Genomic DNA, 19,227 nt, shown 5'->3' on the forward strand with positions numbered 1-19,227 from the left:
AAGGGACACTATGTCCGTGACTGCCCCGCTCGACCCAAAAGACCTGGGGGGAATAACAGGAACAGAAAGACCATAGCCACTGTGGCAAGCCCCGACTTGCACCCAGTATCGCTGGTTACTCCCGCAGAAGCTAAGAACCAACAATGGAGGATCCCTTCTCTAGCTACTAACCGACAGAGAGACACAGAAAAACATATCGAGCTGGTTATGTGGTTAGATAATTGTCAGCAACCATATCAGATAAAGGCTATGTTGGATTGCGGGGCCACGGGTAACTTCATACACCGCGGTTTGGTGGAACAATTAGCCATAAGGAAGGTGTCTCGAGAGATCCCCGAAGAGGTGTTGGCGGTTGACGGGAAACCGCTTACCTCCGGGCTCCTCATCGAACAAACAGAGAACCTCAGGCTAACGATCAGAATAGGAGGTATTTGCCACATAAAATCCTTAACGTTGAACATCATAGAAGCCCCACAGTACGAGGTTAACCTGGGGATGCCTTGGTTTAGCCTCCACAATCCTACCATCGATTGGATAGGAAAGACCGTACAGTTCCTGTCAGAGGATTGCCAGGAGCACCTTGTTCTTGGTGGGAGCTCTTGTGCAGCGGCTTTGGCCAGCCCGTTCGTAGCCGCTACAGCAGCGGAAAAAGAGATAAGTCTGCCCAAAGACTACTCCCTCTTTGCAGACGTATTCAGCAAATCCCAGGCCGAGTCGCTTCCTCCTCACAGGTCCTACGACTGCCAGATAGACCTGGTGGAGGGTGCTACTATCCCTACGTGTAGGGTCTACGCGCTCTGCGAACCCGAGACTAAGCACCTCCGAGAGTATCTGGACCACTTCCTGGAATTCGGATTCATCCGTCCTTCCCGTTCTCCTGCGGCGTCCCCTTTGTTTTTTATAGCGAAAGCCAATGGGGAGTTGAGAGCCTGCTGTGATTACTGCATGCTGAACAAAAACACCGTCCGCAATCGGTATCCGTTGCCCCTTATTCCCGTCTTATTGGACCAAGTGCACGAGGCAAAGGTTTATACGAGGTTAGACCTTAGAGGTGCGTACCACCTGGTGCGCATACGCAAAGGGGACGAGTGGAAGACGGCTTTTAAGACCCTCTATGGTTATTTTGAGTATCTGGTAATGCCGTTCGGGTTGTGCAACTTCACGGCGGCATTCCAGTATTTCCTGAATGATGTGCTAAAAGAGTATGTTGACAGAACAGTAGTCGTGTACATAGACGATATTTTGATTTATTCAGAGTCAGTGAGCAGCCACACAGAACACGTGTTACAGGTATTAAGGGCTTTGCGGAAGCACCGCTTGTTCTGCAAACTGAGCAAGTGTGAATTTGGGGTGTCTGAAGTTGAGTTTTTGGGGGTGATCTTCCGTCCTGAGGGATTGAGTATGGCAGAGCGAAAGATCCAGGCGGTACAGGAGTGCCCGATTCCCCGCAACGTTCGGGAAGTACAGTGCTTCCTGGGTTTTGCCAATTATTACAGACGATTCATACAAGGGTTCTCGCAAAAGGCCCTCCCGGTCACCAGGCTTCTCAGAAAAGGCGTGCCTTTCGAATGGACCCCCGAAGCGGAAACGGCTTTTGGATACTTAAAAAAGGCTTTTACCTCAGCACCGGTGTTGCGACACCCACAGCTCGACACCCCATTCATAGTAGAGGCAGACGCCTCTAACTAGGCTATTGGGGCCATATTATCGCAACGGGACAAAGACACCGGGCAGCTTCATCCAGTGGCGTATCTCTCCAGGAAGATTCTCCCGGCTGAACGGAACTATAACATCGCCGAAAAAGAGCTGCTATCTATAAAGAAGGCTTTTCAGGAGTGGCGTCCCTACTTGTGGGGAGCTAGATTTCCAGTCACTGTATACTCCCGACCGTCGGAACCTGCAGTACCTACGAACAGCCAGACCTTTCCCCCAGACAAATGAGGTGGATGCTCTTCTTCGAAGAGTATAATTTTGTCATCATCTTCAGACCAGGTGCGGACAACCGTAAAGCGGATTCTCTGTCCAGGGTGCTGACCACAGATGCGAACGCCGAAGTTCCAGAAAAGGCTATTATACCTTCCTCCAAGGTAATCTGTGCGTTACAAGCAACGGAATATCTGGATAGCATAAGAAAAAACAAGAGCACCGAAGCCTGGAGCAGGTGGGCAGAGAAAAACCCGGAGAGACAGATCAGGCATGGACTGCCTTTTCAGTGCCATAGACTGTTTCTGCCTACACAAGCCCTTAGGAAAAAAGCCTTTTGCTTGCTGTCACAAATCTCCTTTACCAGGACTCCCGGGCATACAAAAGACAACCCTCTTGGTGCAAAGATACTTCTGGTGGGCCTCCATCGTCCCAGACGTAAAGAACTGGGTATCCAGGTGTGAGGACTGTGCAAGGGGAAAAACGGACACATCAACAAATAGGGGCAAGCTCGTTCCATTGCCCACGCCTCAGTCGCCGTGGCAGAACATTAGCCTGGATTTTATCACCGGACTCCCGGTGGATCAGGGTTGTTCCGCCATCCTGGTGGTAATAGACAGCCTAACAAAGATGGGACACTTCATTCCATGCAAGACACTACCTACGGCTGGACAAACAGCTCAACTGTTGCTGCAACACGTGGTGCGACTACACGGCATTCCGCAGGTCATAGTTTAGGATAGGGGCCCACAATTCATAGCCCGCTTCTGGAAGGGGGGGGGGGGGGGTTTGTCGTTCCATGCACATTGAGTCAGCGGTGTCATCAAGTTTCCACCCGCAGACTGATGGACAAACAGAAAGGTTAAATCAAGTGGTAAAAAAATACCCGAGGTGCTACGCGGAAGAGGCTCAGGGCTCATGGGTGGCCATGCGATGGATGGCCGAATTAGCATACAACAACGCGACGCACAGCTCCATAGGTGTCTCTCCCTTTTCAGCCAACTACGGCTACAATGCCTGGATTTTGCCTATCATCATACCAAGGAGAACAAACAATCAGCCTTCAGTACAAGCTCACATGCGAGCGTTACGGTAAGGGCATGCAAAGGTGAGGAAACATCTGGTAAAGGCGAAACTGACATACAAAAACTGGGCTGATAGGCACCGAGTAGAGGGCCGAGTAGAGGGCCCCCAGTACAAGGAAGGGGACAAAGTATGGCTATCCACGAAGAACATCCGCTTCAAATTGCGTAGTGTGTTCCACCCCCGGTATATAGGCCCCTATCGAGTGGTAAAAAGGATCAATCCAGTGGCCTATAAACTACGGCTTCCGGGCTCTCTTCGGATCCACCCTGTCTTCCACTGTAGCCTTTTGAAACCTGCCAAGGGGGGGCTGAGGAAGCCACTACCGGCCGTATACACAGAAGAGGGACAGGAGTATGAGGTGCGATGCATAGTGGATTCCAAATACCGGGGGGGGAGAACCTATGGTACCTAATATCCTGGAAGGGGTATACCTCGGAAGAGGATTCGTGGGTACCCTGTGACAACGTGCATGCCCCGGCCAGGGTTCGTGCATTCTACCGCAGATACCCTGACAAGCCCGGTTCTAGGAGGTGCCGGGACGGGGACCTACTGTCAGAGATCAGGCATCGCGTGCCTGCATTGCCTACGATCCCCAGAAGACCCGGGGATAGAGTGGGAGGAGCCGCGAGCACAAAAGAGAAGTGACGCACACAGGACGCTGTGCGTAATTCCTGATTGGCGAGTTCTGTTTCCCGACCCCGCTCCGAGAAGAACGGAGCCGTAGCGGTGGATTGTTTGCCTGCCGATGGTGGGAGAACTCGCTCCACCGGTTGCTTCAAGAAACCCAGCCAGCCTTTCCGGTGCACGTCTAGACCGTCAGACAGCTGATGCGAGCGGCCATCGACGCTTACCCCCAGAGACAGCATTGGACACCAGAGCCGTGTTCGGTGCTTCCGGACTCGGAGTGAAGTCCGTCAGGTATTTCTCGCCAGAGCCTCCTCCTCGGACTGAAGGCCTTCGATAGTGAGTCTCTTCCTGCTTGTCGCCTCAGTTTATCTCGAGGTAGGGAGCGCTGTTGCCTTGGCGCTCAGCCGGGAATCCTGCTCGTACTTTCCTCTCTTCCGCCAAAAACCATCAGCTGGGGTAAATTGTTCTTTTTCCATTAGTGTGCTTAGGTCCACGGAGTGGTGCAGCAACCACGATGGACTTATAGCATGAACTAACGTGAAATCCCTTAGGAGACTTGCCAGATATTATCAGACCAGCGTCTAGCCCTTTAATACGGTTGCTAATTTTGGTCACATGAACGCAAACTTTTCCTCACTTCGTGCCACGCTGAGGCTAATCCGCATTGGCAAGTCTGGACTAGTAAGGCACTAAGGGGAGGTCCTGGTTGTACCTAACGTCCACACAGTTCCTTTACGGGGCATCAGCCAAACAAAAGGAGGGTGGAATTTTCCCGCTGTTATATGTTCATGTATAAATGTGAGGTGCATGGGCTTGGTTCTGGTTTATTTGTTGGTATGAATATGGTGCAATATTGGTGCGAGCAAAGGGTGAATAAGAACCACAAGTCTAACAGTATATAGAAGGAATTGGTGTCCCTAGTGAGAATTGATGAGCGTAGCATTATATGCCATAACATTTTGTTTGTGTTTGTATGTTTTCTTCTTTTACAGGTTCTACTCCCCGCTGTTCCCTTCCTTCCCTTCCCTCGCTTGATTGCTCCATCCTTCCGTGCCATTAGTGCAGGAGTTGGGGACGTCGAGAGGTGGACCCCCTATGGCATCACTCGAATCCTGAGGAGTATTGGACTTGGGACGGAATCGTTACACAAAATGGGGGTTGCGACTTGCTATTAGGAAAGGGCATGCCAAGGGCGACCCTTCCTAATAGCGAGTCATATTTCAATGTACGATTGTTTTGCGACCACAATTGCGGTCGCAAACCACTCGCAGTTTACCACCCATTTAAAAAAGGTGTTAACCCCTTCTGTGCCACGCCCTTTCCCCCTCCTGTGCCGGGCGTTTCATTAGTGGGTGGGGTTCATGACGAGATAGTCTCGTCATGGGCACAGCGCGACCGTGCTCCATGACGAGACTATCTCGTCATGGGCACAGAAGAGGTTAAGCCACTTAAAATTGAAATTTAAGAGCAGGCAGTGCCCACTGCGCCACCCCAGTTTGGACCCAGCCATATGTAAATCAGTCTTGACCCTGTGCCTCATGGGAACAGTCCAGACCGAACTGCCATGCCAGGTCCTCCGTGGACTGGAAACAAGAATCGTGGGACCGGTTTCCGGGTATATCACCCTTCTTCAGCCAGGCTAGCTTGAATCCAGTGGCACAGTAAGGAAGGGACACACGTCTGGGCATCCCCTTTGGTATCGCTTTGTTCGCCCTAAGTTGGCAGGGTATGCCCAGACGTGGGTCCCTTGCTCACTTTACCACTGGATTCAAGATAGCCTGGCTGACGAGGGTTATGAACCCGAAACCGGTCCCAGGATGCTTGTTTCCAGTCCAGGGAAGACATGGCTTGGCAGTTCGGGCTCGACTGTTCCCATGAGGCACAGGGTCAGACTGATTTGCATATGGCCATGTCTGAACTGGGGTGGTGGAGTGAGCTAAAGAATGATGATGGATTAAACCCAGATCAGTTGACTGGGGGTGAGTGTTTGATTTGCTCAAGCACTCCGTCCATCATCCCCTTTGGTATCGTCCTGAATGTGGCATCACATTCCCCGCCGCCACCCGTGCTGGAATGGCAGTAGGAACCATCGAGCCTCGGAACCTTTCTTTTGCACTCTCACGGGCAGCGTGCAGCCCGGACGCTGAGCAGCGACACCGTGTTAGAGAGCAGAGGAGAACAGAGCATGGCAGGCCAGGTGAGGGCGCGAATGAGAAGGGGGCAGATGAAAGCTCCAGAAAGGAGAAGTTATGGAATGGGAAGGAAGCAATTAAAGAAGTACGGGCTAGAAAAGGAGGATATGAGAGTCTGGGGGAAGGACTGCTGAAGAAGCCGGTCTACTTAGAGGGAACGTAATCAAATGAAAGCTGTGAATGGCGTTGGGGGGGGGGGGGGGGGGAAAGGGGTGAACCTGTGAGATACCGAGGGATTAGAAGAGGAGTGTACAGATAAGAGCTAGCTGGAGGGTGGGGGAGTCGGGCTGGCCCGGGGGTACGGGATAATGGGGTACAAAGCAGCGCTCTAAGCTGATCCTTGTAAGTAGTGTATCCAGTCCGTCTTTCATTTGTTGAGTTTTACGAGGGTTTACTCTTCCCATTGCAAATGCAGGATTGCAACCCCAAGATTCAACTAGGAAAAGTAACAACTGGATGAGGTACTCAAGCTGGCCGCAATACAACTTGAGATCTGTGCGAGGGTATAGTCACAGCCGGAGGGCAGTAAGTCAGGCAGAGCAGCGGCCTCTTAAAAATGATCAGGTGGGGTGATGGGGCATACGAGTAGGGTGTGGGGTGAGAGAGAGAACGGAGGGCTGAGGTAGAGTACAGAACCTCGGTGATGATAGCAGTGTTGTTGCCTCACTCCAAGTCGTCATCATTTAACCATGTTTCCGGTTAGGCGCGTTCATTTGACAACTTAAACTGACAATCCCTCATCGTGATCACTGTAAAAGCGAAAGTGATCGTGATGACGCACGGTAGGGATGCGTGCGCAGCAGCGGGGGGAGGGGTATGGTGCTGAAGGCTGGCGCAGGAAAGGCAGATGGCTGGGCGAGGTGGGAGGTGGGAAAGCGGGAGCAGCTGTGCGCGTGCAGGCCATCGTGCACTGTAGCTTGTCGCCAGCACAAAAATGTGGGTAGCACTTTCTAAACCCACCTACTAAATGTCTCGCCAGACCAGCGCATGCGCTGGGTCAGGCGAGACCTAAAAAAGGAAGAAAAAGGTGAACCATGTCCAACTTAGTTAAAAAAAACTTGCTCTCGAAGGTCCTCGATCATAGAGCAGAACCTCATGACGAGCAAAAAACCGGGCCAGACCAAATTCCGCCGCCGAGGCCCATTATCAGTTCCGTAAATGTTGAAAGAAGTAGAAGCTAGCAGGCTCTTTGGTTGTTGTGGTCGATATCTTGAGTTCAAACTTGTCTCCTCATCGCATTGGCATAAGCGGCAAAACAAGTCTCTTCAGTCGCTAGAAAGCTAGGGGTTCATTAACCCACAGTTTTTGCTTGGTCGTTGCTGCTGAAGCAAGGGGCCTCTCCCCTGTTTCTTTGGGCCTGTCGCCACCTCCGTCCTCCTCTCGTTTGTCACGTGAGTTGTGGTTGGCACCTCAATGCCCAGGATAGTTGCTGTCTCCTCTAGTTCCATGCAGTGATAATTCTTGTTGTCCAGTGTGAATGCCAGCCCAAAGGGGTATGTCCAACGGTACCTCACCTTGCATTCTCTTAAGGCTGCAGTGACGGGTCGAAATTGTTGATGTCTGGCTAGTGTGGCTTGGGCCACATCTTGGAAGAGCAAGCACTCCGTGTTTTGAAAGGAAACCTTGTCCAAGGCTCATGCTTTCTGGAGGACCATTTCCTTAGTTTTAAAGGAACTGAATTTCACCAACATGTCTCGGGACTTTCTGGCATCTCCTGGGCCTGAGGCCCCACTCTGTACACTCTCTCCAGACGCACCTCCGGTTCAGACTCCCCTAACACCGAGGGGAAGAGCCCCACCATAAAGGCTTCCAAGTCCGGGCCCTGCACCCTTCCTCCAGGCCTCTCACTCGTATGTTCTCCCGGCGAGAGCGGTTCTCAAGGTCCTCACAACGGAGCATCGTGGCCTTCAACTGTGCGGGAAGGTCTTTGGAGTGGGTCTCCAAGGGTCTCGTGCAGTTCTCCAGTCCCTGTTGTTTGGCCTCCAGGTCGAGAGCACGGGCCCCAATTGAGTCCACGTCCGATTGCAGGGCCACCAGCCGACCTCCCATTTCTGCCTTGAATGCATCAAAGGAGGCCCCAATGTCGACCTTGATGTCGTCTGAGCGCCTGCTTGAATCCCGTAGTGAGGACAGCAGGTCCTCTCTGGTGAGTGCCATACTGTCGGGTGCTTGCGTGGGTTTGTCGCTGACTGCACCCTTGGTGGCGGGGGAAAAGAAGCTGGAGACCCTTGGAGGCTGTGCTTTTTTGGGTGGCATAGGGACCTTCACCCACCTATTGCACAGGTCTTCCTTGCCGTGGGAAAGGCTATGGGGAACTTGGCTCTGCAGCGATTTACCGATCTCGCTCCGCGGGGCTGACCCGAGGAACTCCCCCCCCCCCGACTCCAGTAAGAGGGGCAGTGGTGGGGGGGCGGGCGTGTAGCCAGTGACCCTCCACTTCTCGGGTCTCGCCCAGTCGGCGCGGGGCCCAAGTGCTTGTGCGGTCCTAGGACGCCCCCCTCTGCTGTTGGGCTTGATAGGCAGTAGTCGATAAGCTTTTGAGATCAAGATCAGTTGAAGCACTCCTCTGGACCTTAAGGGGGCTTGTGTGAATGGGGCTTCAACCTTTTCCCTTTATGCTGCTATGAAGACTCTCATACCTGGGCAAGTAGGCAGATCCGGCTTGGAGAGAGTCACCATTTGCTATAAGGACCCCCCCTCAGGTTGCAGGTACATCAACTTGGGAAGAACCCCACTCCTGGGCCCCCTCATGAGGCTCCGGGCCGGTGCCTGGCCGCCGCCATTTTAGGGCCAGCCACCGCTTATCACAGCCTCCGTCAGCGGGCAGTTGTGCTGAAAGGGGTCCCCCCCTGCTCCTCACCGGTGTTATTGCTTCCCTCCTGATGGGGCCCCAAGCATCTCCGGTCCCTCCGGGGACCCGTACCGTCCTTCAGGATTGCTGGAGGGAGGGCGCATCTTCCGGGGAGGGCGGATCTTCCCGCGCAGGCGCAGATTGCGCCGGACCCCTTCAGACTATGTGTGCATTCAGACCCCGGGTCCCCGACGCGTCGGCTTGCCGGGGAGAGTCACCGGGGGCGCAAATCTTCAGGTCTGGGCGTTCTCACGAGGTACTGACTCAGTGCCTGGCTGCCGCCATCTTAGGGACAGGCACCGTATTCCTCAGGATTCGTCAGCGGGCTATTTGGTTGAGAGGGCCCCCCCCCCCCGCTCCTCACCGGTACTAACGATCGCCGCCGATTGGGTCCCTGAGCTCCTCCGGCCCCCTGGGGGCCCTGCTCCGTCAGCCTGAGATGTTGTTTGGAGGGTGCGCCTACCGGCACGGGCGCCGGCGGCGTTGATCACCTTTCAGCCGTCTTGTGGAGGTAGCCCCTGGGGGCCAAATGAACGAGGCCTTCCGCTCTTTCACTTCCCCACATGTGCGCGAGGTCATCAGCAGGATCCACCGCATCAGAGTTGATCTTCACTGCCGAGCTGGGTGACGGCTGCCATTTTGATCCACCTTGGGTGCCGGTGAGCAAAATCTTTCTCCTCGCACCGCACCGGGTGGGGACTGTTCCCTCTTTCTTGCTGCTCCTCGGGCCCCGGGTGCCTAGGATGAGCCTTCGAGCCGAGTTTGGGGCATTTGGTGCCCTCTAAGCTACTGGTTTTTCAGGGCCTGGCGCGGAGCCGATCAGATTCACGTCCGGTCGGCCATGATGGTTAGCCACACACTTCATTTCTTTTTTTAACCACCAACTTATGCAACAAAAATTTTGAGTTAATGCTAGCCCATTTTCTCAGAGAGCATGTATCTCTAATGGAGATATAATCCAGGCATACTGTAGTAGTAGTACATCACCCAATGTTAGTGCAAGTATCAAATGATTATGATCACTTACACTGTCATGCAAAATGGTAAAATCCAAAATGTAATTATTATGTTGATTACAATTATTGTGATAAAAATTCACAACAATAATTGACTGCCTTACTGAGATATTAATACGTAAAATATGAAAATAAGGGGAGTTGCAGTTATTTCCAGTGATACTGCCTGCTAAAGAGACCGAGATCAAGGTTAACAGGCTACCCTTAAGTCAGTGATACTCATTATATGCACCCCCCAGCGAACAGCAGCACGAGCTGCTGTTCAGTGGCTGAGTACTAATATTTAGGAAAATGTTTTAAATAAACATGCAAGCATTTATCAACCTGCAAATAAATGCTTGCGCGTTTGTTTTTTTAACATGTTTTTAGACCTCCTTGCAATATCCCAGTCCCCCTATCACCACCCTGCTGGCATCAGTACAGCCCTCAGTCACACTACAGGACGTACTTTGTGGCCCCTGTGCCAATGTTTTGGAGTACCCATGCCTTAAATCAACTAATAATAGAGGGTATACCCGGGGTAGAACAAGAAACAAACCCGAATACCTGTATAGTTTTAAGCGCCCTGGTCTCCTGGAGACCTACAATATAGCATTCATTAATCATGCAATAAGATGAGGGATCAGTCAACTTACTAACGAGCCCAACCACATTTATGAATATTAGCTTGCAATTTTGGGCAGTTGCTGAAGAGGAAGTTAAGATAAGGGGCTTACTAGAGTCTAGGGAGTAATAATCTTTTATAGTAGCATGTCCTGACCGACTGAGCTTCAGTGAGGTAGAGTTCACTGTCAATAAGACAGACGTATCCTCAAAACATTGAATAGTGGGGCCATCATTTATGATGACCTTAGGGGCTGGGACAATCAATGAAGAAGACAAGTCAAGGACAACAACCTGGAAACAATCTTTGAAGAATTGAGGCCCATATACTGTCTCATTTAGACAACCTGTAATAAATTATTGTGAACTGTCAAATAAACTAAAAAGAAGGTTTGTGGAGCTAACAATTGTGGCTAAAGGAACAGTAACTATTGTGATTGATTGTAGTGACATGCACAATAAACAGAGAAATGTAGTTAAACATAGAATAAAAATGAGTTCAAATGACGTAGTGCTCATGCGTTCAGTGTGTAAAGCATGTTCTACTTACAATAGTAGAAAAGTTTTAGTATGAGGATCAACGATGCAAAAGGATTCCAGGTAGGGAGAGAAACACAATGGGTTTGGAAAATTTTAATTGGTAGTTGTTCATGATCCAATAGTTTATTGTTCTACTTGGAAAGGTCAATGTTTCAACCCAATGCGCTTAATCGGAGGGCTGATGTCAGTACAGTAATCTGTGATAAAATAAAGTGAAAGGATAATGGTCGGTCTGCGGCAAAAAGGAGGAATTTCTATCCGCTGATCAAAAATTATAACTCTTACTTTAAGTTGATAAGAGGGTAATTCAGCCCTGTTTAAAAAGTGCAGAAAGTGATGTGCATTGTTGGAAATGGCCCTTTTTGCAGGGTTATCCCCAAACTTTTTGCTTTTTCCTCCTATTTTTCCCTGACCTGTTTGTGTTGGTTTTAGGACTCTGGGCACTTTACCACTGCTAATCAGTGCTAAAGTGCATATGCTCTCCGTGTAAATTGTTTTATAGATTGGTGTTTTTATGATTGGATAGTTGATTTACCTGTTAGCCCCTAGTAAAGTGCACTGCGTGTGCCACGGGCCGGTGAATCAAATGCTACTTGGGGGTGGCACAACCAGTGCTGCAGGCCGCCGTGAGTAGCCCTGAAAAACATTAACTCAGACCTGCCATTGCAGAGTCTGCACGCACTGTAACTGCCATGTTGACTTGGCCAGTGCACACACTGGCCGGTCCCTAACCTTCCCTTTTCTTACATGTCAGACATCCTTCCGGTAGGCCCAAGGTACCCCTGTGGGCAGGGTGCAATATATGTGAAAGGTAGGACATGCCCTGGTGTGTGTGGCATATCCTAATAGTGAATTACAGCCCATTTCGTTTTTCACTATTGCAAGGCTACCAGTTCCCTATAGGATAGAATGGGAGGTTTGTTTATAACATCTTATAAACATAACTGGCCCAGGGAATTCGGTAAGAAAATAGAATTTAGTATGCCTGAACTCAGAATCTAAAGATGCATCTTTTAGTGAGGGTGATTTTTACATTCTGTGTTTGAAAATACCACTTTTAGAAAATAGGTATTTTCTTGTTCAGTCATCCCGTGTGCCTCTGCTGGAATGTGGATTGCCTGTCTGGGTTTTGGATGACAGAAGGCTGGGGGGCGGAGGAGCTCCAGATGGTCTAGGTAGGTCAGGAAAGGACTGAATAGACCTGGGCTGTGATGGGGGGAGGGGGAGGAGATTTCCTTGCACCTCAAAGGGCCTGTTCTACCTATGACAAGGCAAAACTCGTTCTGGCTGGGCACAGACACCCTCTGCCTGAAAGATCAAATGATTTTTTAACATAAATACTGGGTCCCAGACCCCTGAACTTTAGAACTCATTTGGAACAAGAAGACTGCCAAGAAGAAGAGCCGGAGAAGCTGCGAAAAGGAAGGACTGCTTTGCTGGGCTGACCTGCAGTGGATGCTTCTACCTTGGGCAGTGAAAGGCCTGGACTGGACTTTCTGCAACCTAATTTGTGAGTCTCTCCAAGGGCTTGAGGTAGAGCTTGCCCCCTGTTCACAAAGTCTCAGGAACAGCAAAGACTTCAAGTTCTTCAACCCGCAGCACTGGGGACTGTGTGTTTTGTGCTGCAACCGGAAGAACACACTCGACGACGTCTACGACGCCGCTGCCGACTCCATGACCTGAAGGCACCGCAGAGGGCACCTCCGCAACGACGCACCGCAACCCTGGTCTCACCGACGACACCAGTTGACGCAGCCACCGAGCCGCTGCTTGCACCACAACCTGTGGGCACTGCACTCCGCACCGCCTCGCTTCATGCCGAAGCTTTGGCACCGCAGAGGGCACCGCAGAGGGCACCACCGCAACGCAACCCTGGTCTCACCGCCACCGCCTGTTCACGCCGCCTCCGAGCCACTGCTTGCACCGCGACCTGTGGGCACTGCACTCCGCACCGCCTCGCGGCGAAGCTTTGGCACCGCAGAGAGCACCGCCGCAACACGACCCTGGTCTCACAGACGACGCCTGTTGACACTGCCACCGAGGTGCTGCGAGCAATGCGACCTGTGGGCACCGCACTTTGCACCGCCTTGCTTGACGAGGACGCCTTGGCCATCCCGACGCCGCCACTTCCCACCGAGATCAACGCTGCTGCTTGCACCGTGGTTCGGGGGCACCGCTCGTAAGTTACACGATGCACCACCCTCATCCCACAGCGCAGCCTTGGCCTACCGACGCCGGCACCATTGACTCCCGTTCGTCTGCCGACGGCAGCGCTTCAACAACGACGATGCCGCTTGCACTGTGACCTGCTAGCACCGTGGCGAGCACCGCCTTCATCTCGCACCGAGACCCTGGTCTCACCGATGACGCCATCTGACGCAGTCACCGAGCCGCTGCTCGCACCGCAACTTGGGGGCACCGCACGCCGCACCGCTGTGCACCGCAGCACCCGACTCCTGCCGGCGCCAGCACTCCTGATATAATCAGAGAGGAGCTCGACCTGCAACGCGAGTAACTTCAAGGGCCCCGACGACTCCTGCACCGACCTCCAGAACCGACGCCTGCGGACGCCGTGTCCTCGAAGACTCGACCCAGAGGTCACCAGCGCCCTGCATTTCTAAAAGGTACTGTTTGCGGGTCTTCCCGACACCGTAGCTGGCCTGTGATGCCGCGGCCAGCCAGAACTGTTTTGGATTTGTGTGCTCACGACACCGTGGTAGCCCGGACGGAGCTATCCACACAAGGAACTCTTTTTAATCAGCGTATTTTTGAACTGTGAACTTTTAAGTGTAGTATGGTGGATTTTTTAAAATCGTTTTTGGGTCTTGTTTTAATTATATAAGAATATTGGATATTTTTCTCAACTGGTGTGGTGTCCTTTTTAAAAAAAATATTTTTATTAGAACAGGAAAAAATTAGTAAATAGTTTACATGTCAGTTTACATATCAAATAGCAAGACCAATAAATTAATCAAGCATAGTCAACAGTTAAAAAATAAAATAAAAAAACATTTACAATGGCAACCTACAAGGAATCAGACTCCCACCGCCTGCAACTAGAATATCCTAACTAAATTTTAATTAATAAGTTACATTAAATAGGATTAATAAATAAAGTGCAAAGTGCCAAGTGCAAGTCATTTTGATTAGTGTCTGACGAATATAAGAATACGGTAACTTCTACTAAAGTGCCGCGTGCATATATAACGCATTTTTTTTTTTTAACTAGTTCGTGATCATCAGGTTTCATCTATGAACCCATAATGAAAAAAAGGTTGCCAAATACCCCTAAATCTTACCACAGATCCTACACGTTTGGCATAGGCCTCTTCAAGTCTACAAGTCCTAGTCATTTTATTAAACCAATGTGCAATGCTAGGTTGTAGACTAGTTCTCCAGTTTTGCAGAACAAGTGATCTGGCAACTGCAATAGCAATTAAAATAATATATTGCTGATTTTTTGTAAAACATTTCACTTCTCCTGAAGAACCAAATAGCACCAACATGGCTGACGGACTAATTTGCATGGATAAAATCAAAGAAATTTCTGCAAAGACCTTCTTCCAGAAATATTGTAAATCATTACATTCAAAAAAATATATGTACCCAGCCCCCTTCACCCTCTCTGTTACAGCGAAAGCATTTATTCGGGCAGGTTAAAAACATTTTAGACAGTTTCAGGGGTGTAAAATATAGTAACCATCTAGATAAAAATTCATTCTTTTAAAATTGGCGCCTCCAAGAGCTTTATTCGCTAGATCACTAAGCTGTTTCCACTCTCTGGTATTGAACTTGCACCCTGTCTCTGAATGAATTTTTTGGAGCTCTTTTGTCAGGATCTCTTCCAAGTTGGCTTTTTGATGAAGTAGCTGATACCAACAACCAACCCCTACCATTTTATTTACTATCTGCTTGACAATTGGCCTTACCGTCTCATCTAGCATTGCGTAGTTAATTTTAAGGAAGTTGGATATTTGTACAAAGCTCAGGGCCAGCGCAGTATTCGGTGTAGTAGCCTGGAGACAAACCGATTCCCAGTTAATTAAGGAATCAAGGTTATAGAAATCCCCAAGCTGAAGATAACCCAGTTCTTGCCAGTCCTGAAAAAGCCCTCTAGAGAGTTTAAGACCTCCTACTGCCCCATCCTGTATAGGGGTGTAAGCGTGAAATAAAGGGACATCTCGTGATTTAAAAAAATAACTGCATTCTGTCAGCCAGTGTGAAGATAACCTTATATCGTGTTTTTTTGGGAGGTTTCGCCAAACGTAGGAACACGGGGAGTCCAATGATGCTTTCATTCAAAATACGTATCAGAAAAAAATTATCAAAAACAGAATTCTCCTTACCCAATTGAGAAAACAGATTAGGTAAAGAAGCCTGATGATATGTTAAAAAATGTGGGAGTGCCAGTCCTCCTGAAGTTACATCAAGTTGCAATATAGGGAACTTAACCCTAGGTTGTTAATTATTCCAAACGAACTTCCTTATTAAACGATCCAACTCCTTAAAATAATAATTCGGGATTTTCAAGGGCAGATTAATAAATAAAAACAAAAACAGTGGAAGGACCGTCATTTTAACCATTGAGACCCTCCCAACTAAGGACCGTTGAAGCAAAGACCAGCTATCGAATAACTTTTTGACTTTCGTGAGCAATCTAGTATAATTAAAAAAAAATAATTGCCCAAAATCATTAGTGACATGTAACCCCAGATATCTAATTGGGTGCGGAGGTTTTAGATGGATGGCAGGTGGGAAATCCGAAGGAGTCGTATTAAATGCTAAAATTTCGGTTTTTGCATGGTTAACTTTGTATCCTCCGATTTGCGTAAAGTTTTGAATTTCATCCAACACATTCTGTAGGTTATCTACCCCTGCCTTCAGATATAAAATGATATTGTCTGCATAAAGCTTAATTTTTCCCATACCATCAATGGGAGGGACGATACATATGCTCTTCCGGATCTTCTCAGCTAGGGGTTCAATAAACAATGAAAATTAGAGAGGAGACAACAGGCCCCCCTGGCGGGTGCCTCGTTTGATAGTAACCTTACCATTTACTAAACCATTAATCATGATTGTAGCTTCTGCCCCTCTATACATTTTTGTTAACATCTGTATAAGTTGTTGTGGAAAACCAAACTTCCGTAAAATAAAAAAATAACGCACTCCAGTCTACCAAATCAAAAGCTTTTTCAGCATCCATCATCATAATCACCGCATCAGTCTGATTAATAGAAAAGTAATCGATGGCTTGCATTAAAAAAATAAGTATTCGATGCCATTAAACGCCCAGGAATAAAACCATTTTGATCATTATGAACCACCTGTTGTGCACAGGGAGCTATCCTTTTTGCCCAGATTTTCATAAGAAATTTATAATCTGTATTTAACAGACTGATAGGGCGATAAGAGCTTGTATCGGCAGGATCCTTATCCTTTTTAAGAAAAACTATTACTACCGATTCCTTAAAGCTTTTGGGAGTATCTATACCATCCTTGATTTCATTAAACAATCTTACCAAAAAGGGAAACAGTTCGACCTGAAATATCTTATACATTTCTACAGGGATCCCGCCTGCTCCACGAGCTTTAGCATTAGCCATACTCTTTAATACTACTTGTGCTTCAGGGATTCCTATTTGAGAGGTCAAAGCCTCTGAACACTGCTGCGATAGCAAAGGTAGCTCCAATGACTGAAAATATCTCTCAAGATCTGCCTCATCCGCCCCTTGCGTTTCTCCATAGATATGATTAAAATGTGAACTAAACACCTCACCGATACCCTGCTTATCATCTACTAGGAGACCTGTTGCTGGATTTTTTATTTGAACGATTAATTGTGCAGCTTTTTTTGATTTCGTGGACCAGACCAGGAATCTGCCAATCTGCTGACTCTCCACATAAAGTTTTTGTTGGTAAGTCTTACATCCTGCAATTTCCTCTGTTAAGAAAAAATCTTTCAGCTAGTCCATTTGGGTGTGGTGTCCTTTTGTAGTGCGTACACTGTATTACTGTTGGTTATGTGCAAATGCTTCACACACTGCCTCCAAGATAAGCCTGGCTGCTCGTGCCAAGCTACCAAGGGGGTGAGCAGGTGTTATTTTAGACGTGTAACTCCCTTATCCTGATTAGAGTGGCGGTTTTTGCCTGCCTTTGGCCCACGCCCTAGACTGCCAAAAATCACATTTCTAACATGCATGTATAGTTTAAATCTATAAAGATGCTTACAGTTTTACTTCTTGCAACAATTCAATATAAATCATAAAAAATATAGATGGCTATTGTCAAGAATGAGAAAGTAGATACACCCGATGAAGGAAGTGGAGATGAATAAGAATTAATATTTACGGAAGAGTGTAAAACCAGGTGCAACTCAATGAACAATGTGTAGCCAAGATGGAGAGTAGGAGACATTGCTTAATTGTTTCAACAAGAATCCTTAAAATAAAATTATCTAAATCAAAACTATTAGTAAGGGTGCTGGACCCCTTGGCAAATGTTGTGTAATTTAGAGAAAAGAAGGGAAGTAAAATAATACTCATCTGTATTAAATCTCGCTCACCACAAAAAGCAGAGCAACCATGTTTTGTCTCTCCAAGAAGATGCGCACTGGGATGCAGAAACTTGTGGGGTATTATTAGCTGAAGACTTGGATGAAGGATCAGAAAACGTGAGTTGTTGTTAATGTGGAGGGGTTACCCCTGACAACTGAGATGAGTGGTGAAGTAAGCATGTAGCTGCACCCAACGGAACACAGAACAGAAGTGAATGAAAATAAAATACTAGTAAAAGCAGAGATATCCTAAAGTACTTGAACTTCATTCATAAATGGAGGAAAAACATCACTGCAACATTGGTTTTTGTCCAAAGCAGACAGGGGGAAAAAAAACAATGCACTAATACATTATGTTTAGAGTGATGGACGATAAGCATATCATTGAAGGTATATGCCAGTTGAAGTTCATGTAGAAAAATTCATGAGACATAGTCAGATGAACAAGAATCTCCAATTGTACTCAAATATTTAGACAACTTACATTTTTATAAATTTTCAATGCTTCTGTTGAAGGGTGAAAATATGAAGAAAATTCTTCAACAAGTGGAGAAAGCCGACAGATTTCATCTTTCATGGCACTTGACACCTGTAACAAAAGTCAAGCATATTTAAAATCTAATATTTTGGCAATTGTGCGCAAGTAAAACACACTTCGTTGGGCGATGCGCGCATTACTCTTCATGCAACACTCCAGGACCCTCCCTCCCCGCGCAAGCATAGTCGGAGACCTAGCTATAATGCAGTAATCAGGCGGCCCATACCAAGTGGTGCATTATATGACACAGTGTATACCAGTTATGTCTCCCTAGTTTGTTTCCGTTTACATTAGCTGGCACTTAAAACTACTTTTAGCATAGGGCTGACAATGAGAGCAAAGCCTGACTTCCACTACAGATCGCAAACTACCTTGCATGAACACAGAATTCGCCACACCTCAACCTTACCAATTCTAGAACCGTTCAGGGGGGGCGCTCAATATTATGTGATTCTATATCATGACAAGAAGTTAAATGGATGACATACATTCTAAATGATACTGATGCTAATGTACTGTATTTTTTCAAAAATGCCAATAAAAATGATTTTGTAAAAAAACAAACAAAAAAAAAAGTATAACACATTTTGTTAGATTAAGACACTGTTTTAAATACACGTTTCACTACACAACCACATTCTCTTGTGTTGGACCTGAAATCCTTGTTGTGGTCCCCCCACCCCACAACAGTTTGCCCTCCATCCTCCCGTTTTTGCTGGTTGTAGGGATCTGTACACTTTGCCATTGCAAACAATGTTAAAGTGCTTCTGTGCTCTTCTTTAAATATGGTAACATTGGCTTACACTCAAGTGGCTTTTTAATTTACTTGTAATCCCCTAGTTAAGTGGTACTACATTTAGCCAGGATCTGTAAATTAAATACTATTAGTGGGCCTGGAGCACTTATTGTGCCACCCACTCAAGTAGCCTTTTCAAACATGCCAGCCATTGCAGCAGGTATGTGCAGTTTTAAACTTGTCATGTCGACCAGGCAAAATAAACCTTTTGCCGAGCCTAAACCTTCCTTTTTAATACATACAAGTCACCTCAGGGTAGGTCCTAAACAGCCCAGAGGGCAGGGTGCAGTGCATTTAAAAAGCTGGACATGTACTTTTAGATGTCCTGGTAGTGAAAAATGTGTTTTTCACTACTGCAAGGCCTACCTCGCCCATAGGGTAACAATTGAGAGTGTGGAAATATCATGGTTGGAGTCTAAATAATTGTCATTTAAAAACCTCCTTAGTGGTAAAGTCGGATTGTAATTCACAATTCAGAAAATTCCACTTTTAGAAAGTT

The 19,227-nt window shown here is 47.8% G+C and overlaps 1 protein-coding gene across 2 annotated transcripts in view; it reads right to left on the reverse strand.

The window, feature by feature from the left end:
* Window positions 1-19,227, reverse strand: part of MFN1 (mitofusin 1) — a 199,430-nt gene that overhangs the window by 85,287 nt on the left and 94,916 nt on the right. For both annotated transcript variants that reach the window (XM_085635396.1, XM_085635397.1), the window contains exon 12: window positions 17,879-17,983. In XM_085635396.1, coding sequence (XP_085491522.1) covers window positions 17,879-17,983 — 105 coding nt within the window. The remainder of the gene's footprint in view (window positions 1-17,878; window positions 17,984-19,227) is intronic.

The sequence above is a fragment of the Triturus cristatus genome, chromosome 11, assembly GCF_964204655.1.
Source record: "Triturus cristatus chromosome 11, aTriCri1.1, whole genome shotgun sequence".
Classification (NCBI taxonomy): Eukaryota; Metazoa; Chordata; class Amphibia; order Caudata; family Salamandridae; genus Triturus; species Triturus cristatus.